At 42.0% G+C, this 26,547-nt stretch overlaps 2 protein-coding genes across 15 annotated transcripts in view; both read right to left on the minus strand.

Annotated features, from left to right (window-relative positions):
• The window catches only part of EVL (Enah/Vasp-like), a 146,038-nt gene extending 132,604 nt beyond the window's left edge, over positions 1–13,434 (minus strand). Inside the window, exon 1 of the mRNA XM_071745604.1 lies at positions 13,377–13,434. Coding sequence (XP_071601705.1) covers positions 13,377–13,381 — 5 coding nt within the window. The 5' untranslated portion in view covers positions 13,382–13,434. The remainder of the gene's footprint in view (positions 1–13,376) is intronic.
• A 4,707-nt stretch (positions 13,435–18,141) lies between these two features.
• Positions 18,142–26,547, minus strand: part of EML1 (EMAP like 1) — a 128,318-nt gene continuing 119,912 nt past the window's right edge. For 8 of the 14 annotated variants that reach the window (XM_071745619.1, XM_071745611.1, XM_071745612.1 and 5 more), the window contains 2 exons: positions 25,571–25,701; positions 18,142–18,622 (listed from right to left, as the gene is read on the minus strand). In XM_071745619.1, coding sequence (XP_071601720.1) covers positions 18,455–18,622; positions 25,571–25,701 — 299 coding nt within the window. In that variant the 3' untranslated portion in view covers positions 18,142–18,454. Of the gene's footprint in view, positions 18,623–23,719; positions 25,296–25,570; positions 25,702–26,547 lie in introns of those variants that run through there. The other 6 variants (XM_071745613.1, XM_071745618.1, XM_071745620.1 and 3 more) reach the window with 1 other exon arrangement.

The raw sequence follows: 26,547 nt of genomic DNA on the forward strand, positions 1-26,547 counted from the left end.
TTGACCTCTTTTGCCCAACATTCTGGGTTTTCTCCAGCAAGTATTCCTGGGGAGGGGAGAAAAAGACATGCAACACTTGCACGTTATCGCTGCACAAGCACAGGAGATTCCTGTATAAAGGAAACTGTCACAGAGCCAAAATATTCTCTTGTGACAGCCAAGCTTCTTGCAACTTCCCAAATAAGGCCATGACTTTAAAGAGCATGTCTTTTCAAAGCCTCATTGATTTTCATCGCCTCATGAAGAAGCACATTGTTTATGTGTCTGGGTGTGCTGATATTAAAACAGGATGAGATGGGCACAGCTCGGTGGTTTCAAAGCCTGGTTTCCAGGCAGAATGAACCAAATAATCGCAGGAAGCTTCTAGAGGCTGAGAGCATCCCTTTGGCCACTATTTGGAGTCACTCCCTGTGCACTCTGAAACTAGAAGGTGTGAAGATGCTAAAAGTGAGACCCAGCATTTCCTAGTACTCTGGGATAGATTTCAAGCAAATTTTGAGGCACATTATAATATTCCCTCCAGCCTCTCAAAGCCCAAAGACTTTTGCATCAAAGGTGGGGTTCATAATAACGTTCATGTTGGGCTTCAAGTCGTTTCTCTGTTTCTCAAATATCTTCATAGAAAGGAAAAAAAAAAAAGCTACAAAATAAGATCAACTTTACTACCCTTAGTTCATATTTATTATCCATTCTTCTTCTCAAGCCTCTTCAATAGCTTCCACTTGGCCAGTTGTTGAAAATAATCAAGTGCTTCAGTTTTACTACTTATTTTACACTTGAAGCACAGCACTATGAAAGGTCATTTTTTTTTTGATAATCCTTCAAAAACAAAGCAAGTCCTTAAAAAACACCCTAGAGAAAAACTTGCCTGTCTCAGCCATTCAGTTCTCCCATCTTTGCAACTGTGGTGTGTCTGTTCCTGTAATAATCATATGGCAAAAAGCATACAGAACTTTCAAGCCATGGACAGAAATGAAGAAAAGCAGTAAAGAAGTGGGTCAGTGGAGCTTGTGTATATTGAAAGCACAAGCTTGCTACGTGATGGATATTCAGAAGGTAGATGCTGTAATTGCTGTAATATTACATAGGCATGAAGGTAAGAAAAAGCCAATGGAAAACAGTACGAGCCAGAGCCAAGAAATACATGACAGTTGTACCTAAACAGTAAGGAATCAAACTTGGTGGCACATGACTTTAAGCAACTCCAGAAAAACTTATTGCTTCTTCTAGCCCATGTGCTACAAAACCCAACAGAGTGAATCTCCAGCGTATAAACAGTACTGGAAGGAGGATGTGTCCTGCATGAAGAATTGACCTGAGGTGAAACAAGTCCCCACCCTGTCCACCTTGATCACACATTGACACTCCTGCCTCTGCCCTGTGGAGCACCATGCAGCTGGCTAATCCAACAGAAAACTGATGAATTTTCTTCGGATGGATTTACAAACTAACAAGATATTCCACAACAAAATGATCATTAAGTCCTACACAGGGGGAGTGGTGGGGAAGGTCCCTCTAGAGCCAGGAGGAATCAACATACAACTAAACTATTTTAGGCATAACTAATAAAGTGTCCTGCAGGGTTTATCTACATGAGAAAACTCTATAAAGGTAATCTGAATTAACATTTCTGTAATGAATCAAACCACATTAGATCCCTGCAGACACAGCCACTATTAATTAAATCAACCCTATTTCATATTTAGTATAATTTACTTTGATGTGAATTAAGCTTAATCAAATTCAGGTCACTTGAATTATGAATCAGAGAATATATACAACATTTTGATTTAGTTTACCTGATTTATGTTACATTCACATTTTAGGTGATTTGGATTATTTTTCTTTCACTTCCTCAAGTAGACAGCCTTAAAATGGAGAAAGCAGAGAACAGAAGAGATGCTAGAAAACTCCTCGCTAAATCAACAGTTCGGAGTTGTCAGTTAATTAAGCTGTGCATCCTTCTGAGGACACGGTGGTAGGACTGCTGCATGCTCACTCTCCCCTGTCTTTCCATCTTTGCTGAAGTTCCCTTGAAGCCCAGAGGCTGAAGAGAGAGTCAGACCCTGCAAGTCTTCACCCCTCCATACTCCTGCATGTACAATACCTGAAGAGATGTTGATGATCCATGAAAATGCACGTGCTGAAGGAAACAGAAAATCCTCAAGGAAGCTGAGGCATTTGATACAGTAACCTTTTAATTAGCAAGTAACTAAAATATTTGACTTGTTTTGTACTATTAGGAAAATACAGCAGTTACCAAAGTTTTGCTTTTAATAAAATAACTAAAAAAAATATCATAAAAGCCCACTTCATTAGGCAGATGCATTAAAGTCACTTGTTATTTTTATCCAAAATTTTAAGGTCTTGTTCTAATTTTGTTTACCCTGCTCCAACACTTAAAAGGTCACCACTGAATCTTCTTGCTAACTCCCTTCACGTTCCTTTTACATGACTATGCTTTTTACTGTTAAAGAGATTTTTCTGTATACACAGATGTGTAGAAAAATGCACTCTGTCATATTTAGGGCTTTTTTTATCTACCATTTTCTGCAATGCAAGTACTATCTGTGAAGCTGAACTGCAGTTCAGGACTATCCTATTGACAAGGGTGTTGGAGAATCAGAAATGGAAACCAGTATTAGGTTATAATTCCACTGCATTCAAACAGAAGATTAGGACTCCAGCAAGGTCAGGCTTCTAATACCCAAGAATACCTCTAAAATGTTTGTTCAGAGAACCTTTAGCTGTGTTGCTTGTTTTGCAGTGTCCACTCAGGATTCTCATATTTTAAGGGTCACAAAATAGGTATCCAAACCTCTGAAGCAGAAGGATGATGAACAGACCCTGATGGCAATAAGCAGTGACAACTGGCATCAGGATGCAACTAAGTTTGCAGTGACAGACTTTGACAAAAATGACAAAGAGATCAAAGACTGGAGACCAGTTTCAAGACTTAAGAGGCCATAGGAAGAATTCCTGAGGAAGGAAGGACTATTGTTTTAGCAATTTAGCATGGAAATCCTTAGCAAATTACGGGGTTAATCAGATCACACAGTGATTTGAATTTTTGCTCCTGGAAATGTGAAGTCACCACCAAGAGCAGGATTGGACATGGAGCACTGTTTCCACTTGGACTGCCCTGGTGTGCCCTGGCTTCACCACAGCCTTCTCTCCTGCTCCCTGTGGCACCAGGCATTTACAAAGGTTCACGGCAAAGTGAAGCCAGCTGAAAACAATGCCCTACCATCAGACTGGGAGCTTTTACTAAACCAGATCTGTGTGGATACTGGCACCAGAGCCCCCACATGCACAGGACAGTGGTGATGGCTAAATGCGTGATGGAAGGCAACCGCCCCACACACTTCTGAACAAACTTTCCGGCTTCAGATGCCTTCATGTGCATTTACTGCCTTTAAAATCTCATCTGTGTCTTTCCTAGTTTGCTGCCCGGCTCAGTCTCCTCTCTGCTATTTCTGTAGCACTCTCATATTTAATACCATAAAATTTTAAAATAGCATGCTGGCTCAGGTTTTTTGAGATACTGCAAAGCATTGCAGTCATGCAGTTCTGGCACTGCTTTTATTTAGCAAGACAGGGCAGAGGAGATAAGCTCATCCTCAGGCAACACCTCATGGACTGCAAACTGAAGGAGGGTACCCTAGGGTCAACACAACAGGCCCACTGGGACCCCCTACCACACGCACACATATTCTTCAGTTATGCAAAGCTCACTTATGCCCATCTTTCTGTTCACTCTTTGCTTCCATTTTTGCTTGTGAACCACTGCAAGGGAAGGACCAGCCCCACCAGCCTCACCATGATGGCTTCACCAGCCCCAGCCCTCCCCATTGCTTCTCAACAAACTTGCTTCTTACACCACCTGCCCGCTGCCTCTGCTCCCCTGAGGCCTGGGGTTGTTTTTGACTAACTGCCAAGTTTTCACTGAATAATTGTTTAATAGGGGGAGGGGAAATCTTAAACAAGAGATGCTTATGTTCCTTTTTATATATGCTAAAAGTGAGGACTTCTAGACACAGGGTGGTTATAGGGTAGCTTTTGGTTCCCTTCCTAAAAGCTAGCAAATTTTGCCCCACTGAGCTTTGCTCCCAAATGAAGAAGAAAGCCTTTACTACTCCATCAGACCCCAATCCTGTCAATAGTTGCACATGTACTTTGATTTATTACGGTCAGTGGTCTTACCACAGTGGTCATTAGGTTCACAAGCATCAAGGATGCTGTTCCCAGTAATATGGTCAAGAACGTGTACAAGTCTTTTCAAGATTAGAACCCTAATGCTGTAGCATCAGCTGGCTTTCCTCCTTTTTCCAGCATTAGATGTGGATAGCTAAAATCCCCAAGGATGGAGGGGGATGGCCATCTCCAGGCTGACTTGCAGGTAGAGCTCTGGACTTTTCCTGGGCATGCAATGAGCTAGAGAGTCCTGGGGGTCACCACTCACCATGGCAATCTTGGTGGTAGTTGTATGTAGTTTATACGCTGCAAACTGGTGTTTGGCATCTCAATGCCAATTAAAATAAACAAATACTAAGACAAGAGTCAGAGGCCAGGCTCTGCGAGGATCCATCACTACTGGGCCACCAGTGGAGGCATAAGGTGGTGGGTGTTGTGAGTTACGGATCACTTTGGTAGCAGCTGACAAAGCAGAACTTCAGTGGTACTCCTGTAATGGAAAACACTGCAGTGCCAAAGTGAAATGAAGGGACATAACTCCTCATTCCACCTACTCACAGATGGTTCTTACTACAACAGAGACAGATACAGGACATTTCATTAAGCACACAGGTAAAACGAATATATAAATCTGTGTTCTCTCTCTTCCACTTACCTGACTAGCCAAAGAAATTAATAGCCTGAGAGTAGCAAGGCTATTTTGTTTGGATGACTCAAACTCTTCTTTCTCAATGTAACAGCTGTCGAATCAAACATTTACTTAGATTCACCTAGATGATATATTGAGCTACTTAATAGAAAGATTAGGATGCAAATGTATTGAAGCACGCAACACTAATTCATTACAAAGTCAGAATATTAAATTTACCTCATTCTGTCAAAATATGCTAGTCCAGTATTTCTCTCATTTTAAATCACAAATCCATTTCAAAAAGGAAGTCACAGATTATCTCAAATCCCAGTACTGTTTGGCAGGTGACAGGCAATGACGGTGACAGGCATAAGAGTCATTTTATAAAATTATGATTTTAGTATCAAAAACATTAAAACTGGGTAATAGCAACATTAAAGAGCTAATGGGCATGGGTACATATGTTAAAACTGCATGAAAATAAGTGTGTATGTGGATTATTTTAGCTTCCTTGTTCCTGATTTTTTAACTCTCTTTTAAAAGTATCCTCTGGAACACAAATTGCAAGTTGTGTAGCAATGATCTTTTCAGTGCTGAAGACATATTCCTACTCATCCAGCACACATGTAACAGACTTACTTCCAGTCACTGCTTATTCACTTGAATTTACTCAAGCTAACCTTTTCTCATGAGCATTCAACAGTCCTGGTTGTGTTTACTGTTCCTGCTGCATGCAAACACACACCCATGGAACATCACTGCAGTCAACCTCCTGATCTGTGTACAGCTACGGGAAAAAAAGGATACAGCATGCAATTAAAAGGATTACAGTGACCATGGCCCTACTTCTTGCTAATACCATTTCAATGTATTTTCTAGATCTCCTCGTTGCTGAGGGAGTGGCTTACTGACAAGGGATAAAGGAAGGAAGCACAGGAAGGAAGCAATGCACATGCTGAGTAACAAGATGCAGGGAATGATGGGCAAGGGAAAAGAAGAGGAGGAAGGGATGAAGGTACACCAGTACACGAGGTACCTTAATATAACGCTTAACACTTGGTATAAATATGCTTGTCATCCTCAAAAATGCTTTTTAAATAGGAGACTCCATTTTAGCAATGCAAGGGCTTCAACAGGACCAAATTAAGCATATCCCTAAATCCCATGCTAGGCTGAGACCCAGCTACTTAATCGTCTTAATTCCCCCTCAGGTAAGTATTCTCATCCTCCAACAGATAAAGAAATGAAGCCAAAAAGGTTAAAGATTTAGCAGGTGCAGACCAGCCAAGGGAGTGCAGAGTATCTGAACATGGAGCTCCTCTTGGTGACAAAGACTGGGTCAGAACAGCCTCTCTGCAAACCAGACCCAAAATATGTCTTCCCCATGGAGGCATCTACATGTGCCTGCACCCATGGCATGTTGCAGTTCATGGTACTACATTAAGCTGAGTTACTTTACCTAGGTTTTGGGTTTGTTTTGCTTCCCCCAGTGAATCACAGAACAACAAGTCTATCCATCTGGCACCTATGCAAAGCTGAAAAAAGTGAGAAGAAAGCTATGAGATCTCAAGTTGCAGGAATGACACCTACTGATTGAGAAATGAATTGCTCACCTAAATGAGATCTGCACTCAGTGGGAAGGGGATTTTAGAGAATAAGCCAGCATATGGACCTGGGCAAGGTGCACTTGCAGCCCAGAAAGCCAACTGTATCCTGGACTGCATCAAAAGAAGCATGGGCAGCAGATCAAGGGAGGCGATTCTGCCCCTCTACTCTGCTCCTGTGAGACCCCACCTGGAGTACTGTTCTGGAGTACTGTACTCCAGTTCTGGAGTCCTCAGAATAGGAAAACCATGAACCTGTTGGAGCAGATCCAGAGGAGGACCATAAAAATGATCAGAGTGCTGGAGCACCTCTCCTGTGAAGAAAGACTGAGGGAGTTGTCTGGCAAAAAGGAGGCTCCAAGGAAGCCTTAATGCAGCCTTTCAGTACTTAAAGGGTTCTTCTGAGAAAGATAGAGACTTTTTACTAGGACTTGCAGCAACAGGACAAGGGGGAACCATTTCAAAACAAAAGAGGGTATGTTTATATTAGACAGAAGGAAGAAATGTTTTACAATGTGGGTGGTGAGCCACTGGCACAGGTTGTCCAGAGAAGCTGTAGCTGCCCCCTCCCTGGAAGCATTCCAGGCCAGGTTGGACGGGGCTTTGAGCGACCTGTTCTAATCCAAGGTGTCCCTGCCTATGGCAGGGGGGTCGAAACTAGATAATCATAGGCCCAGCCTTGCTGCTGGCTATTGGGGTGATCACATGAAAGCCTGCAGGAAATTCAGGCAGGGAGGGGGGTTTAGTGATGTCAAGAAGGGTGTTGAATTCCTGGTCAACAGCATGTATAACTCTAGGGGAAAAAATCCTCTCCATCATGAACCCAGGAGATTACCTTTTTTGCACTGAGAACATGGTAGTAATTAGAAAAGTCTCATCTGTACTACCAGCTAGGCTACATGGTTTATAATGCAAACATTAGGGAGCCCCAGGAGGAGGGTGTGCAGTGGATAATAGGAAGAGCAGGAGTAACATCTCAGTAAAAGCCAGATTTTGGGTTGTAGTAATAACATTCCCTGGAGAAATGACTTTGTGAGAGTTTCTGGTGGTGCTAGGGGGCTCTGCCTTAACCTTTCAGCCTTCTGCTTGCTCCTACCTTATATATACACCTTTTGTCTTCAGAAAGTGTAGATTTTCTTTCCTTCTGTCTCTTTTATGTAAAGACTTCATGATCTGATTCACCCCACCAAACCACAAGTAATGAAGTCAGCACAGCTAAGGGGAACAGGAACTTAGAAGAAAAATATAAACTAACAATGAACATGAAACAAATGAAAAGCTTTACTGGTACATCAAGAAGGAAAAATTGAAAGTTTCTGACCCCCATGTCTTTTCCACTTCAGGACTGTGAGTTATACAGTGAAATGTAATGCTTGGCACTTGAGAAAACCAGAAGTGTGAAAGAGGTTTTCAGGCTCTAAATTTTGGTAAGGACTTGTCCAGTCTGTCTCCTCTCATTAATAAAAATAGATACTCTTCATGCTTTTATAACTCTCAAGTGAAGAATAGCTTGGAAAAGACTGTCTGCTCTAAGTATTTGCCTCAATGCAAAAAAGCCAAGTCTCACATTCTGAATGCTATTAAGTACCTCAGAAATCAAAAAGGAAAACAAAAAAAAACCCTAGAAACCTCTGCTTTTAAACTTTTCAATTCCATAGGGTCACAAGCCAGACTGAAACACACTTTGAGTGTTACTGGGTGATGTGTGTGCACACCCATGAACATGCAGGCATCACTGGGAATGAACCAGATGAAATACCAGGTGACTCTGCTGCCTACAAAGAAACACCTCCACCAGCCCAGGTACCGGGAGACAGAGTATCTGTACACTGTGAAGCTCCCCATGGAGCTAATTAGCCTGTAACAGGGTTGATTAACCCAAGCAAGGCTGTGTGCTCCATCACTCTCACCCTGGGGGCCTCATGGCAGTCTGTCTGGAGGTCTGGTGTCTTCTCTCCAGGCTGCATTACAGCAGGGACAGGAGCTTCACTGGTGCATGGTTCAAATGCATCTTGGTGGAAGCTCTGAGCTGTAACAGGGCAGCTTTCGGTCACTCTCCCTCATTATGGAGCATTAGATCAAAAGGCAGATGAAATGGAAGCCTTGGGTGGGTGACTGTGGATGAAACCTGCCTAAGGGTGAACAAAGGGGTGAGGTGAAAAGAAGGTGGCATAGCAAGTCCACCTCTCCTCCTTGTTCCTGTGAAACTGAACCTAGAGACATGGCTGAGCAAAAGGAAAAGGGGGGGTGAGCACTGTGGATCTCTAGTGTTCTGCAATGGCTGTGGAGAAAACAGAAAATGTAATCTGGAACTCCCCATTTTCTTGTAGGAGCAACACCAACATACACTGGAGCAGTTTTCACTGCTTATCTACTGCAGTGAAGGACAATACCAAAACATTGGCTAATATTTTTTAAAAATGTAAATACAAAGTGGATGAGATAATTCTAAGATTCAGATTCAGCAAAGAAACTTGAAATTTCTGCAGTGACCTCCTCAGATAAAGAACATCTATACCTCATTCAATTAGTTTTATTTTAATTCTGTAATTATTACGATTGAACATTGGTCAGGACTAATTTTGTTTTAGCAGCAGCTTTAGACATTTTTTCTAAAGAGGTTCAGTGTCGTTCACCTTACACAATGCCCAGAATAGAGAGAAACTATGATGGATAGCAAGAAAAAAAGGAAAGAAATCACAGAATTCCTAATTATTTGAGCCTGAAGTGTGCTTGCACTTTTGGAAAGATTTTTATTTTTTCTTAAAAGAAATATTTACAAATACTTAAATATTTACAAAGAAAGAACACGAAGAACACAAAACAAAATATTCCAAAAAAAAGAGGGAATGAAGAAAAAGATGTTCAGAGTTTATGCTTCATTTCAGATAGAGGAAAATAAGTTTATATTTTAGGTATACAGAATAACCATCGGTATAAAAGATGAACTGGCCTGCCTGCTCACTTGCCCTGACAGTGAGGGAATGCTAATGGGAACCCAGCATCACTTGGTTCCTGATGAGCCACTTCCTTTGCATGGCCATAGCCAGCATGGTGCAACCTTCAGCAGAGGTCCAAAATTTGCTGACACAGGAGTCTGACTGCAGCTAGAGTGAAACTACCCTTTTAAAGATCTAAGCTGAGCTAACAAAAGCAATTTTCTGTCAGCAGCATAGTAGCCATACTTGGGATTTTGCTGACGAAACCATGACAGCCAAAGGGGTGGGTGTTTTCTCATGAAGTGACACAGGCAGAACTGTGCAGCACAGATTCAGTTGAAAAGGCTGGAAACCTAAACATACCAAAAGGCATGATTGTGGAAGGTGCTGTGACTACTCCAAACCATCCCCAGGAGCCCACAACCAAGCTTGCCACGATGCTAAGGCACATAGCAGGAGTCAGAACATAGCAGGACAAAGTTTTCAAATTTAACAAAAATGAGCTTTGTTACAAGCATAGTGCTCCAGTTCATAAATCAATTATTAAGTGACAAGGTCAAACAACACTTTATAGACAGCTTGATTTTATTATTGCTCTCAGGGGATGCTACTACTTTCCTGCAGAAGACACTTCACTGGGCTACCCAGGCCACTAGTCCAGTGAGAAGGGTAACTCAAATTCTGGCAACATTATAAACACAAAAAACACATTGTCTCTAATTTGTTACAGACGCAAACGGAGAGAAACAGTAAAGAAAAACAAAACAGAGAAAATAACACTGCATACATACAGCTCCGACTTACCCTCCAGTAAACTAAAAGCACAGGCAAAACTTGAGCTATCTCATGAACTGCTTAATGAACAGAAAATGTGGAAGACAAACAAATGCTCCATATATTATGCTTATTGGAAAAAATGTAAAGATTTTACTTGCTTATGTCTGAGAACAAAGCATTTAAGAATGATGTATATACGCTTCCTGTTATTAAAACAGGTTTATACTATGAACATTCAGTCCTCTTTTTCACAGGGTGTTGCTCCATCCCTTTAAATCAGGGCTAAACACAACAGATTTTCAGAATGTCTGGTTGGTAGATACACAGAAATGTCAGAACTAAAAGGTTGACTTTAGCTGGAGAACTCTAAAAACATGAAGGTGCTAAGGGGCACCATTCTCCCCAGTAACTTCTGTACTTAACTCATTACCTTGGGTAGGAATAAAGCATGCATTACCACAAAAGAGTAAGGAAGAATAGTTTTAATCTGAATAATATCACTTAGGGTTTTTTCCATCTCTGTATATTTCCAGTATGTTCTGTTTAGAAAAAAAAAGTGTTTAAAGGGGAAGGCTTTCCCACATTGCTGCCACAGGACCACAGCACAGAGAGCCAACTCACACTCACCACAACCATGGCAAAAAGAGAAACAGTGAAGATTTTTTCAGGGATCCACCCTAAATGACATAGCTGGGTTTTATTTTTAAGAACAGAGACCACTGAAACACAGATGCCTTATGAACTGCATGCATGACTAAGAAATATGAGGTTACACCTCTGTTGACAGAATGTGAAAATCTTATTTTCATCTACAGTAATATTCACAGACATTTTCCCAAATATGAGAGAATTCTGTTATGTCCAAGAATAAATTAATATCTGCTGTAGAATAATGTCAACATTCATTGCATTAAAGCAATATTTTTATATACTAAAAAGTAATAACACCTCTGCATTTTAGCATTTTCCACCCAGGAATCTTAATCCACTTTTAAGACAGAACATCTGTTATAATTTCTTTTATTACTAGGACCTGTGGTGCACACACTTTATACCTTTGAAGTAAAGAAACAGAGAAATTATAAAAAAATGGAAGCAATCACACATTCTTCGCAGTTGTGCAAAGAATAGCACTGTAATCTATTCAACACAAAAAGCAGTATAAATAAGACACACATAACTAAGCAAATGTTTTAAGAAGGTTTTTATTAAATTATTGTATAGCCTACCAGGATCTTTTGGAATTATAAAGCCTATATTTGTAAAACAAGAATAGTTACTGAGAAAGGCTTTAGGTGATCTGCAAACATGTATTTACTGACAAGTAAAACCTATTCAGTAATTAATGTATAAGCAAGGAAAAAATCAGTAATGGAAACCTTTAAAAACAGCATTTCATTAAAAAAAAAAAAAAAATCCAAACGAAACATGTCCGTTAAATATAAAAGTGGTAGTTTTAAAAAAGAGACTATTTTAAGGGTGATACACCTGCCAAGCATCACACTGGGAGAATGGGAAAGGCTAACTGTACAAAGAAGTGCCCAGCAGCACACACAGCCCAGATTTGGGTGCCTGTGCCCCCAAAAAGACCAGACACAGCCTGGCATTAGGTGTCCAGCAAAAAGGACCCTGTCCATCATCACCGCATGGAGAAGACCTGAAGCCCCTCCTGGAGTCAACATGCTTTTTCTTTCCAAAGTGCCCTATAGATCACACCTCCTCTGAGAGTGCCCCAGCCCTCATGATAGGGATCACTTCATGTACACCATGGTACCCTAATTCAGTCTGTCTTTGTGGGGCTACCTCTTCCAACAAAAGGCACAGCCACCCATGCTTGAAGCTCAAGTGAAGCATGATTACCTTCAGTGGGAGAAACTTAAAATTATTCCAGCCTTCCAACTAGCCCATAGTGCCTCCTCGGGGCTAAGATGTGCTTATGAGTCAAAAAATCAGCTTTTATTCTTCACAGGAGAAGAGGTCTACCAACAGGGCTAATGACTGAATGGGAGGGAGCAAGGGAAAAATTCTTGTTTTTGATGTCTCAATGTCTCTGAGTGGCATCACGATCAGACCAGGTGAAACAGAACAACTTTTGTGTGCAAACCAGAGTGGTACAGGCCACCAGTCGCATGACACTGAAGGCTTTCAGCCCACCTCAAGAAGGTAATTTTAAGCAAGTGAAGAAAACTAGTGGTAATATAAATGACTAAATGAACCAATGCAACTACAAGCTTTCAACACACATGACTCTGTCAGAAGTAAATGTAACTGTAAATGCAGGAGAATGTTTTTGACTTCCACAATACATCCTAGAGCAATGCTAACCTTGAGATTTAGGGATGAGGCACTAGAGAAAGGCTTCAGACAGTTATTTCCATTTTTAAGGTTCCCTAAAGTGGATTCACTTTGGTAAAGATAACAACTGAGTGGAAAGAACCACTAGTATTACAAGGTGAATCAAAGGCTGGGTTGCTCTGAGATACTGACAGCTCAAGTGAACACTTGAATAAACGAGAAAAGACATATTTGGAAGAGTATGAACCAAAAAAAATAACATCTTCCTTCTCTCCACCAGGCATTTCTCTGGCTACAGGAAATCTGAGGACTGTTTTTTTGTTGGTTTGGGTTGGGTTGGGTTTTTTGGTTTGGTTTGGTTTTCCCCTCATATTCACAATGGACAAACCGTCCTCAGAAAAACTACGAGTTGGAGCACTGACTGGCTGAGGAGAGAGAGTCCCCGGGAGATCAGGCAAGACCGATGCTGGATGCTCGGGGAAAACCACATCTCCCCTCCCTTCAGGAACTCCCATCACAGCCCCCACACTCCCTCCCCGCCCGGAGATAAGGATACTTTGTCCCGGGCTCATCCCGCCGTACCCTCTGGGCTGCCAGGCACGGCAGCACTAAGCAGGATCCCTGGCTGTACATCACAGCACGATTTTCAAAGCGCTTACAGCCTTTTGTAACCGCCGAGATAATCTGTCATATGGATTTAAGCACTGACAGTCAAACATGCCAAAAATGTCACCACCCACTCGTATTACCCATCCGGTGAAGGACTAGGAAGCGTCGCGTTGCTTAACCTCTCCTCCGCCTTCCACTCGCACAGGAAATCCCCACCCCCCACGGCGTGACACCATCGCGGGGGGACCCGCCGACACCCCCACAGCCGCCCTCCCTTCCCCCGCAGGCGGGCTGGGATCTGCGCATCCCCCGGCCGCACGCACTCACCTCATCTTCCCGGCGGGGCGCGGCGGTGGCCGGGGCCGGAGCCGGAGCCGGAGCCGGAGCCGGAGCCGGAGCCGGAGCCGGAGCCGGAGCCGGAGCCGGGGCTGGGGGCGGGCGGCGGCGGGGGAGGCTGAGGCGGCGGCGCCGCCCCACTGGCAGCGCCGGGCCCCACGGCACTATCCGGGCAGCGCGGCGGCGGGCAGCCCCTCCGCCGGCCCGGCCATGTTGCCGGCTCCCGCCCGGCTGCGCTGTGTGTGCTGTATGTGTGTGTATGTGTGTATGTGTGTGCGTGTGGGTGTGTGTATGTGTCTGTGTGTCTGTCGTGTGTGTGTGTGTGTGTGGGCAGGACAAAGCGCCGCCGCCCGCCCCGATGCGCTCCCACGCGCGGTGGGGCCGCGCCGCCCCCCGTCCCGCCCCGCCCCGCGCAGCCTCCGCGGCTCCCCCGAGGTGGGATGGCGGGGGGAGCCTGCCCTGCCCTGCCCTGCCCTGCCCTGCCCTGCCCTGCCCTGCCCTGCCCTGCACTGCTCTGCACTGCTCTGCCCTGCTCTGCTCTACCCCGCCCGCTCCATCTCCCCCCGCGGGCAGCGCAGGTGAGGCGGGGCGGAGGCTGGGGGAGCGGGGGGCTCCGGGCTCCTCTGGGCTCCGTGGCTGGTGCCGGTGCCAGGATGAAGGCCCGGGTAACTGGCCAGTGACCACACCTGGCGCACTGTACCCAAGTCAAGAGCCCCCAACACAGGAAGGAGATGGAGCTGTTGGAGCACATCCAGAGGAAGGCCACGAAGATGATCAGAGAGAGGGCTGGAGCACCTCTCCTATGGAAACGGGCAGAGAGAGTTGGAGTTTTTCAGCATGGGGAACAGAAGGCTTCAGGGAAAACTTAGAGCAGCCTCCCAGTGCCTGAGGAGTGCTGGGGAGGGACTTCTAACAAAAACATGGAGTGACAGGATCAGGGGGAATGGTTTCAAACTGAAAGAGTGTAGATTTAGATTAGATAGTAGGAAGAAATTCTTTCCTGTGAGGATGGTGAGCAACTGGGACAGACTGTGCAGGAATGTTGTGGATGCCTTATCCTGACATGTTCAAGGCCAGGTTGGATGTGACTTGGAGCAACCAGGTCTAGTGGAAGGTGTCCCTGCCCATCACAGGAGGGTTGGAACTAGGTGATCTTTAAGGTCCCTTCCAATGCAAACCATCCTGTGATTCTATGCCACATGTCTGAACCATTCCTGGCTAGAGCAGGGGCAGTGCCATGGTTGCAGACCCCTTCTCTACAGAGTGCCATAGGGATCTTTTATTCCAGCATTTCAAGTTGGTGCTTTTGTGGATAGAAGCAAGGGCAGGAATTGTATTTTCTGTCAACACTGCAGTGTGTGTTTTCTACTCCTTCACCCTTCCTGGGTGCCCCAGAAGAGTTTCCCTGTGAGCTCTCTCATCCTGCTTTCAGTTACCTCCATCCTCTGCATCCACCTTCCCCACCCACCCACGGATGCCCCAGGGTTTCTCCCATCCCTGATGCTTCTCCCTATCCATCTCTCCTCCCCACTTTTCATCCCAGTCCCATCCCTGGCCCACCTTTTGCCAACTCTCTCAGGCAGCCCAAACCATATGGTGATCATCAGTGGGATCAGATTCTTCACCAGTCCAGAGCTTTCCCTTTCCCCCTCCATATCTTTTTGCCTTTTCCTATGCATCACCTCCTAGAAAAAGCTGATACTTAAAATGTTATCACTTGTATATCCTCAAGGATTTGGCACCATGAGGAAACAAATACTGCAGTTTTCAGGTCTTTCATCCATAGGTCACCACTATGTCATTGACACTTCTCAAGTCGATGAAGACTCTTCAGACAGAAAATTTGTGTGCCCATCTCCCACAAATCTCTTCCATTTTTGCATCATAAATTTGGACACAAAAAAGCCCTGAATGTGCTCCCAGGTAATCCCACAGCAAGCATTTTTTTTCCAGGCAAGTGTGTGCACACTATGTCTGGAATAAAACGATTGCGTAGTGTGTCCCTGTTCCAATTAGCATTGCTCCAATCACTTTCTGAAACCCAACTCCATCCACAAGTGCCATGGTGGGCAAGGGAACAGTAGCCCCTCTCCCTCAGTGCAGAGGCAGTTTTAGGAGGGTGCAGGGAGTGTGGCCGTGGGGCAGCACATACTGCTGGAAAGCTGCGTGAGATCTCAGGGGAAGATGCCCGTGGTGCAGAGCGAGCAGGCTGCAAGATCATGCTGAAGGCAATCAGGCGTGGCACAGCCTGTGCAGAAGGTACAGAGCAAAGGAGTGGGGGCCATTTTAAATATAAATACTTCACATTTTCATTTCAATTTCTCTGAAAAGTTGAGGTTCCCATATATTCAAGCCAATACAACACTTAATTTTACTGTAATAGTAGCCTGTGTCCCAGAATATATGTTGCAAAAATCAAGCCCATAGATTTTATGGCCTTGAGACCTATTTCATCACTGGCTTGTCAAGCCTTGCTCGTGCCTACAGCACCTCCATACTAAACAAAAATATAGTACACTCACAACAACAATAATATGACAGCAACAAAGCCTGTGGTCATAATAGTGTTTGTGCCTTTACTGAAGGCCATGCTTGTTTCTTAGTGGCTCATGCATCTCTGATAATTACTGTTTTCAGTAATTATTTAGATATTTTTAAAAAATAATTAGGAACAAAGTTACCAAAAGGACAGGGAGAGGGAACCCCCAGCCCTTTTGTGTCACATTAGCACAGAGCCCAGCTTGTGGCTTCCCTGTCCCATAGCAGGGGGAAAAGTCTCTGTGCCATCCTCTTTCCAAGTCATGCCATAAATTAATATAAGCTCACTTCAGACAGAGGTCTTTCCTAAAGAAGAAGCTATCCCTGTTACTAAGGGGCCTCCTCATTTGTTTGAAAACAAAGCTTATAGCCTCTTCTTTTAAGCAATTGTCCTAAATTTCCTAGAAGACACAATATATGTTGTTTGTATAAAGAAACAACTGTGTCAGATCATACATCTGACAGTGTCAGAGAGCAGTCTCCCTTGAGTGACAGTGGCTTGGAGAAACTCATCCACACAACTTGTGATGGGGTTGCTGAAAGTAGCAAGCTTCTGAAGAAATAATGAGCAAAAATAAAACCTATTTTCTTATTACTATCATCTGACTAATCCTTTAGAGTGTGGGTCACTGACCAGCACATGCACCATATGGGAGACAGCATAAGGCAAGGAGCATGCTTATTAAACTAGAAAGTTTCATGGTAATTGTACTAGAAAGTTAAAACATGATTAAAAGCACAAATCTGTATGTGAGTTCACTGATAATCTGGTGGGGGGTTTATGTAATTTTCTTAAGCTAAGTTTGTAACATGTACAAATCAAACAGGCAAATAATGTATTTAGATCACACTATGGTTAAGATATCAAAATGGAGTAAGCAAAAACATCTTCTTCAAAGACTTTTATCTGGGTTTGTATGCTGCGCAGCATAAAGGGGCACCTGATGTTGCAGAGAAACTCATGAGTCTTTACAAAGAGCTGACATGACAACCAGAGCATGCCCCAGCAGTGACACATCCAGCCCGGGGCAGCTGTCCAGAAGGGACTGCAAATACCTGGGTAGGGCATGGGGGTGGTTTCCACCGCTTGCGGCTCCAAACCTGTACTCCCTTCTGAGAAGAAGTGCTGGCCCTGGGCAAGTTGCAACACCTCCCTGGCTATAAACTTGTGCAATGTCTACCTTTCTAAGGGGTTGGGAGTTTTAATTACCCATGAGGTGGTTTGAAAAACTGATGCAGAAATGCAGAGTATGTGAGGTTAATGGTCAGTTATATTGGCTGTTTTAGTTATTCTTATATAAAGAATCAATAAAGAAAGGGAGAAGAAATTTTGTGTAGTAACAGATGCCAACATTGCTCGCTGCTAGTGGCACAGAAGTAGGAGAGCAGTGTTAGAAATCTTTGTTGTATCAGAATCCACAAGGCTTCTTCACCGATGTTCATGGGTTCAAGGTCATTGTGTTGACAAAATTCATGATTGAACTATGTCACAATTGTTTTGCTGAAACAAATCTAACACTGTTTCACCATTAGAACTATAAGTCTTCTAAGAGACTTAAAGCTGTTCATTTGTATGAACACAGATACAATCTCATACTGTAGTCTTGTTGATTCACCTGCCCTTTGCACAGGGTAAATCCTGACCTGCCAGGGTGTATGTCCATCCTCCTGGCCTTCTGCATGGCAAACTCTGATGGATCTGCCCCCTCTGGGTCTGCTGCAACAGCTGTCTGGAGGCCTGCTCTGTTTGTCACTTCAGAGATTTCATATGAAGAGGAGGAGGAGGATGCCCTCTTTAAACAGTCACACAGCCTGAGGCAACATCCTCTGTAAATACCCTCATATCAGGAACTCAAGGTCATCCAGTTATTTTTCTCAGTGAGTCAGTGCCATGTCCAGAGCTACATGCCTGTGCAATAGGAGTCTTGTGGTGATTTTTTTTCTTCAACTGAATTTTTTCAGCTCAGAGTTTTGTTTTTAAACTCTCAGGCTTACTTTGTTCAAAGTTGAAGAAGAATCTGTCAGGAGCTAAAGGAACAAGAGAATGGACACTAGAGAAAAATGAGGGAAATGCAGAGCTTTGGGATTTTTTTTAAGAAAATAAAATTAGATGAAAGAGGCAAAAATGAGGAGAGGAACAGATGAAGAAAGGAAAGGACAGAAAGGAAGAGAGGTATTGGAAAAGGTAGAGAATAAGTAGGAAAAAATGAACTGTTGATACACTTCAATTGTATGTTTTATTATACTTCCTTAAGTGAAGATGGGAGTCAAGGAAAGTAAGGGTCCAAATGCACTCTCAGGACAGTGGTGGGAATAGTCAGTACCTTCTCTGGGAAAGGAAGGAACCCACTGGCACTTTTATTTTCCCAGTTATGTCTCAGGTGAGCAGAGTTTACAATCATTGGGAAGGCTGGAGCAGGAAGCCGCAGCCTTCCAGGAAGCCAGGAGGAGCTCTGCTTCACAGGCAGGCCCTGGAGACCTGTTTTGGCCTTATCTTTTCAAGGCCATCTGTGATTTTTCAGTAACAACTTTTACATACAACTTAAGGAAAGAACAGTTTCTGCACTAAACTGCAAGCACGTACCAGTAAACCCAGCATGCAGTAAGGGTGTTTCCAAAGACCATGCACACTCCTGCAGTACTTGGAGGTAACACTGGTCCAGCCTCACCAACAGCATTCCTGGAGATGAGTTTTCATACTAGGGGTGAGGGTAGAAGGGAGGGAGGGGGAAATATAAATACACCTGGCAATTCCAAATTTCCTTTTAACGAATAACTGTCTGTTGAAGAATCACAGAATTGTCTCAGTTGGAGAAGACCTCTAAGATCACCAAGCCCAACCATCAGAAATACTGTCAGCTTATGGTTTAGCTACACCAGAGCATTTCCAAAGCCTGTGTTTTGATACAGCATATTCCACATCAGAGGATAACACAGTGCCCTTGGAGGACTGTCTGTATCTTTGCTACCTCCTGCAAAGAAGGCTGTACTGAGCCAGGCAACGAGCTGCTTCTTTTTGTTTATCATTATTGAAATCCCCTTGGTCCCACTCTTGGAAGGTCAAGATTGTTTGGTCTTGAATTTTTCAGAATGAGGCCATGGCAGGGTAGCAAAAGCAGTGGCATTCTCCCCCAAAGCTAGCCTGAAAGACCTCAGCAGAGAGGCAATGCTGTGGTCATGATGCTGGAGATTGCTGGGACTCTCCAGGCTGCTAAACTGTGTGTGGCCAGATTTTCTGCTGAACGGGAGCTGTGCATACGGGAAATGCCAGAGGGCTTTTCACTTAAACTGAGCCTCCTGTCTGCTTGCTCTCCAACTGTTCAAGTTGTAGACAGAGACCCTCAGAGCTCAGCTTCTGCTCTTTTTAGGTGCTGTAAGGAGGCCAAAACACTTGAACCTCTGGCACAATAATCTCCCCTGTGGTTATACACTGATGTCATAAATTTGGAATTATGATGTCAATGAAAGCTGCTGAAAAGGAAAAGCTGAGCAGGAAGGAAGAAGCCCTAAAATGTTGACATTTATCTCATTAAGAAACTGAATACAGGCTGGAACCTACACAGCCAAGACAATTGATTTTGTAAAGAGAGGGGTTCTATCCAGGATGCCTCAGGCAGCATGAGGGCAATCCAAGGCGATGACAATTTGCAATAATCTCACATGGCTGAAGAACTCACGCCATCTTTTTAATTTTTGCTTTTTAACCATAATGACTGAAGACCCTGAAGGAGACTTCTTTAGAATACTAGCTGGAATCTGGAGCAAACATAGCTCACATAGGACTGATAGCCAGTAACCACAAAGCAGCTGAATTTGCTTCCCTCTGGTGCATGTTTATTCTAGGTAATTCCATGGCTCAGATTTTAAGCATGCCCATCTATTAAAAGCTCCTATTAAAAACAAGTCTGCATGCACAGACACACAGAAAACAGGTCACTTTTGTCATGGGTATAACTTCAGCACCTCAGACTATACCCAAACAAGCTGCCTTTTAAAAGGTGCAGATAGGTCCCATACAAATGAATGGAAATGTCTAAATTGATTTAATGTAGCTCATGGGTGGCCAGAAGATGGTAAAAACAAACCTTTACCAAGATGGTACTGTGGAGCTGGTGGTGACAAACCACTTTTAATTGAGTCCAAGGCTTTCATAAAAATACAGACGAAATGCAAGGTCTGTGTAACTGCCTACAGAGTCTGGTGATGCTGAGAGTGTAGAGGCTTTGTCAAAAGGAGGCACCTTCTTACACTTCCACATTTGGCAAGAGACCAAGGAGTTACAACACTGGGTTACAACACTGATTGAACAAGGTCCCAGAAGCACACAGAGTAGCCTGCCAGTATCACCAAGGACAGAAACACAGAGTGCCAAAGTTAGTGCTAGATGATCTGCCCTCAATACCCCCATGGAAATTATCACTTACTCTTCTATAACTATTTCATGAATTCAGGGGCCAAAGTTGTTCCATTAACAAAAATGAAACTGCTGCACAACTGTAAGAATAAAGAGAAACAAAAATCTCTTCAAGCAAGAGTATGAGCCACTAATGTACTCATTCCTTCAGCAGCCTCTACCCAGGTGCACCCAGATGGGTTGTGATTCTATCCTTCCCCTCACAAGTCAGTTCCTCACCTCCCAACTTTTGGGCTGGGACTTGCTCTGGCTTGGGGCAGCTCTGCTGAAGGGCAGCCCGAGGGGCATGGTGGTGATGGGACTGTTCCAGCAGGAATCCCAGCCAGTAATGGAAGAGAAAGATTTCTGTTTAGGCTTCTTGTAAGTCTGTTCTTTTCAGTAGTAATTAAAGTGACATTTTCCTTACCATCTGTGGGAATTTAGAGGATGCAATCAAGTGATCTGTCAGCAGACCAATTTTTACTAGAGATGGAGGAGAAAATGCAACGAAAAGACTGCTTGCTTCTCTGAGCAGAACCTGAAGGAATGAAAAATACCAACCCTCGAAAAAAAGGTCTGTTTGCCCTTGCAAGCTCTTGTCACATGAATAATTTCAAAGCCAAATAATATCTTCTAATATTAATTATTTTGAAGGACTAATTTCATCCAAGCATTTCACACAGGAAATATGACCTTGTATTAATTAACCTTGTTTTAATTAGAATAATAAGAAATCCATTTTACAAAAACCATTTGCTTCATAAGAGGACTTTTAAAATAATTTTCAATTTTTAATTCATTAACATGAAAAAATATTTCTCTTAAATTTATTGCCTTTCCGCCTTTCCTAATTTCTTTTTCTTTCACTTTTTTTTTTTTTTTTTTTTTACTACAGTGACTGGATCTTGTGAAGCTCATCTGCTGGAAATTAATTCCTGTCAGGTTTCAACAGCCTGTCAAAATCAAGTACTACCACAAGTATGTGTATAATAATAATTTTCCAGGTAGTACTTAAAATAATATAAATACAATTCAGTTGTAGGCTGTAGTTTTGATATAATGCAGCTATCTGGCCCTTAGGACTAGAATAAATTGGTGAAAACAGGCAGGACAGTTAAACAAATAATAAAAAGTCGGTAACTGAAAATGGGTGATCACACCAAGAACCAAACTGAGTCTGTTTGCTTTATGAGTGCAGAAGAAAGAGAAAGATGTTTTTTGATAGCATACTATTGTTTTCTGAATGAGACTTAGAGAATAGATATTATCAACTTCAGTAGCTAATTACATTGAATATGCTACCTGACTATAAATGCCCATCATTTTGGACAAATGCAACAGTTGTACTGTTGTAAAGACTACAGGATCACAAAATCCCATTGCTAAATGCCATACAACAGAGAAAAAAAAAACCCACCAAAAACTACCTACCCTAAAAAATACTTAGATTTTAAAGTGTGTGGTATACATGTCCGTGCTGCACACAGACAATCTGAGGGAAATCAAGAAACAATGAGCCAGCATTGATCACTAAAGGGGCTTTAGGGGCTAAAGCAGATGCAGCCACTGATGGTAATAAATGCAAGCCAGGGCCATTGGTTTTACAAGCAGTTACAGGCAGCAACATTTGCCAGTAAGGGCTAAGGTGGGTGCAGTCCTGGAAGCTGAAGTCCCAGAAGAGCAATGCTAGAAATGAAGGGAAGAATCAAGAAAGAGGAATTGAAATTGACAAGGCTGAAAGCTGACTGCTTGGTAGGCAACAGCAATATGCAAGGGAGATGTTAGAGATGAGTCCCTTAAAGTAACACTACCCTGCTGCAGTCCAGATCAGGGGAGAGAAGGCTCAGAAACAGAGGCCTGGCCACGTCTCCAGCCTTACACTGAAGGGCAGAAGACAATGACTGCAGCTGAAGGAATAGGGTGCAAGAGCTCCAGGCACTGCTGAGGGAATGAAGCACACAAAATTAAGGAATAACCCTTTCCTTCTTCAGTCTTTTTTTTTTTTTCCCCTTTAAGGTTTTGGAGATTTTTGTTTGGTTGTGGGGTTTTTTTAAGGCAAAAGTGAGGACACTTCTGAGAAAAATAAGTGATCTGAGAACCAGGAATGGAAGTGGAGAGAGGTAAATATTATATATAACAATGGTGAAATTGTGTAGAATTTGCTGGACAAGGAAACAAGAATCACTTTAACTACTGTCAAATGGGTATTTGGCTCAAGATGTTACTCACTATTGCCAATTCAGCTAATACGTTTATCAGGTTTTCATAGAGGAACAAAGACACATTTAACAGCAAAAGTTAGAAACAAAGAAGCAGCAGAGGTGGAGATGGGATAGGATTGTTGAAAATCCCATTTGATCAATAGCCCTAAGGATGAACTTGCAGGATTCCTCATTTATTTCTTGTAAGGGATAGTAGTTTGAAATGAAGAAAGGGATCACAAATACATTATTACATCCCAAGAGCAGCTCCATGGGAAAAGGATGAAAAAGGCATGAGCCTAACCAGTTTTGCAGCTACAGTTTTCTCTGTTGCAATTAATGAAAAATCACCTGCAATTCTGAAAGCAGAAAACCTGAAAGCACCCTGCCTGCTAAAGCAAAAAGACCAGCAACAAAAAAACAGAGGGTATTGTAGCATAATCAACCAAATACCCAGACAGATGAGAACCTGTCACTTGCATATTACAGTCTCTTAGGACTGGATTAACCCTTGAAAGGGTAGGGATATTATGTCTTTACTTTCACACTCTTCAAGGAGAGGGAAGTTCACATACTCATCAAATAAACACATTCCAGTGCTCTATTTACCACTTCTCCACATTGCTCCTGCCTCAATACAAGCACTCATAGAGCTGCACAAATAATCCAATGAGGAAATTGAGGAAAAGGGTTTTGGTTTCTGTTTTGTACCAGCTGTTGGCTTGCTTGGCAGGACTGCTGCCTTCAGTGACAATTCTGGGCAATGTCAGGTTAAAGTGAGCCTGAGACCCTGGCCTTCAAAACTCTTTCCTGAAGACAAGTTCATAAGACAGACAAAGTATCTGGAGCTCTTGCTATGAGCATAAATCCTGTGAAGTAGAATGAAGCTCCTCTGCCAGCAGAGTGCTCAGAAATAAGTGATGTGTACCAGGAGGCAGCACTAACATAATTTGTAGGTGAAAGCAAGTGTTGTGTCCTTTTTTCCTGCTTCACTCTTTAGGTGCACATTAGAGATCACATTCCCAGAGCCATACTCATGCATGAAGTTACGTACCCCAAAATCTAGATTTTATTCCCAAATGTTTTAAAGTACAGTTCTGACTGAGAAATCACAAATGTAGGTCAGTAAGTAAAAGCCTGTCTCTTCTGTATTTTATGTTGAAACAAAGATATTTTACTAAACAGGAAGAATGCACTGAAAATTCGCTTTAATACATGTTTATTGGTGTCCTGCACTTTCAGTGTAGGAGGTTGGAGATGTAATAAAAAAGTTTCAAAATTTATTGATTCCATTTCATTTAGATCACTCTAAACAACCAGTGCTTTAGAGTTCGGAGAATTAATGTTTACTGTCCATTACAAGCAAAATTTTAATATTACCTTTTTTGAGTCTATTTAGAACTCCTTTCATTTAAAATTCTTCAGATACATTCCTCAAAGTAAACAATACACTTCAAATTGTGTCACAATCACCATTGGTAAGGCCTTCTTAACCATTTTATACCATCTCCACTATTACTTCATTGCAAAACACAATCTTATTTCATACTATAAATATCCATCCATGCACAAAACACAGGGGCCAGGAGTTACACATTAATATCTCATGTAGGCTTCCAAGACTTCCTTTACCCTCTGCAGGTTTATGATACACTTAAAAAGATATCTTTAGACTTGGTCTACTTGGTCTTAAAATACAAATATACAATATCCATAAGCATAAAAAAGTAAAGCTAGATTGCCTTACCATTTGTTATGAACTGCTAAAATCTTATACATGTACAATATAGCATCATGCTGATTAATATACATATTAGTTAAATATATCAACCAGTAATGGGGATGTGGCCAAGCTTTTTTTGTTTCGATTTCAAAAAGAAATTGTTCATATACAAGTAAATAGATTTTTAATTTAAACTCATATGGAACACCTGAACTACACAGACATCTGTAAACCCTGCTGAGATATTCAGGTCAAACTGGGGCATAACCTGCTGATTCACTTGAAAGGGAATATAACTCCTCACGGGTGATACCCAAGGTGTGCTATTCCCAAGAGAATACTAATTTACCATCATTCACATTTTCAGGTCTAAAACACTAATTTTTGCATCTTACATCACGGTTTATACATTTTGTATCTATTCATCATCCTCCATCAGAAACAATTCAGTACCTCGACACTGTCATGGATTTTTCTAAATAAGTAGATATACAGTACAAAGTGTAGATAGTGAAACATGTAGATAGTGAAACAAATAAGCACATATATACAGTCTTTGAAAGGCATTTTTGTGACCATTTTAGCAGTGTCTATAGGAAACATTTAAGATAGTCACATTCTGCTGATACCACTGTATTGCAAACCGTCGAGCCACATATTTAAACTTGTACTGCATCGTATATTGTACGACAGAAAACAATCATTTTTAAGGTGTGACACAATGAAAAAAAAAAAAACTTAAAAAAATCACTAGACTGAGTAAGGTAACCAGCACAGGGCTTAATTTTCCTGAGGTTTGTAAGAATTTTTTAAACAAAAATCACAGTGACCAGGCTAAACTGCAAACAGACTGTTAAGTTTTAAATATACAGTTTATACATAAGTTTTGTGCATGGTCGACTCAACTGTGTATGTTCACACTGTTTCCTTTAAATGACTCGCCACTGCATAATACTTGTATCTTTTCCTCCTGTGGAGATGAGATGGGTGTCTTCATAGAGAAAATCTACATTAGTTACATGGCTACTATGTCCACCGTACACATGGCTTGGAGCCTAGAAAACAGCACATTAGTGAGAATACAAACTGCCATGAAAAGATACAGCTGTAACAGAACATTTATATGTCAATGACATCAAGGCATTACCTCATTCTCTTAAAGTATTTTAATATTAAATTAAATTTTAACTGTTGTCTCAATCAACCTTAAGAAAACACCTTAGGCATACACCTATTCCCATCCTTTTTTTTTTCTTTATTTGTTCACAGGCAAACAACATTTAATGCATTTATACCAGTTGAGACAGTAAATTTGTTGGAAATGCCTTACCCTAAACTGTGAACAGGGATACGAGAAGAGATGTACTTTGCCAAAATCATCCCCTGTTGACAGCAGCTTTCTCCCATGTGATCGACAGACAGCGTTGATATCTGTTCCATCTGAACCTTCAGGCCAGACACCTGAAACACAAAAGGACTAATTGAAGGCTTTTATAATGGAAATAAAAGCAACAGCTTAAGCTTTAGTTAAAATATTAATAAAGACTTACTTCTTAAAAAAAAAAAAATAAAAGAAAAAAGAAAAAGAAGAAAAAAAAATAGAAATAACTGCAGTTGAGTCACTTTGCCTACTTCAGTACTAACGAAAGACCAGATTATAATAGGAAATCAAACACATAGACAAATATTTGATTTCCTCTAGTCAGCAAAATATTTTTTACTGTAAAAAAAAAATTATGCTGGATTACAGTCATGTGCCTGTGACTAAAAACTTTCATATTATTACATAGGAAAACAACAGTTTCTGCTTTTATTTTCCCTGATGTATATGTATGAATTAACCTACTTTCTCCATGCTACTGCAGGATAAAAAAACTACCTATGTATGACTCAAGATATGTTCTTTACATTATTAAAGTCTAAAAGAGATGAAACAAGAAATTATGGTTTAAAATGTCATTTAGTAACTAACAGATCACTCAAAAAGAAACTGAACGTACTATAAATTTTAAAATACTTTTGGTTTACTCTAAGTATTCTCCTCCTTCCTCACATACTGCATGCTCCTTGCTGTTTTTGCCCAAAGAGATGTTCTAAATCTAAACTGTAGGCTCATCAATGCACAGACCAAATCTATGCACCATATCCTTAAAGCTTCCAAATACTTGTCAGTAATAATTGGTAATTGTAACAAAATTACCATTACTAGTTACTGAAATGTCTTTTTTCTTGTGTGCAGTACTGTGGGGGTTTCTTTATTACTTCTTCAATTCAGATTTTATCTAACCTCTACTCCATAGAAATGAT

Source organism: Heliangelus exortis, chromosome 5 (assembly GCF_036169615.1).
Source record: "Heliangelus exortis chromosome 5, bHelExo1.hap1, whole genome shotgun sequence".
NCBI classification, from domain to species: Eukaryota; Metazoa; Chordata; class Aves; order Apodiformes; family Trochilidae; genus Heliangelus; species Heliangelus exortis.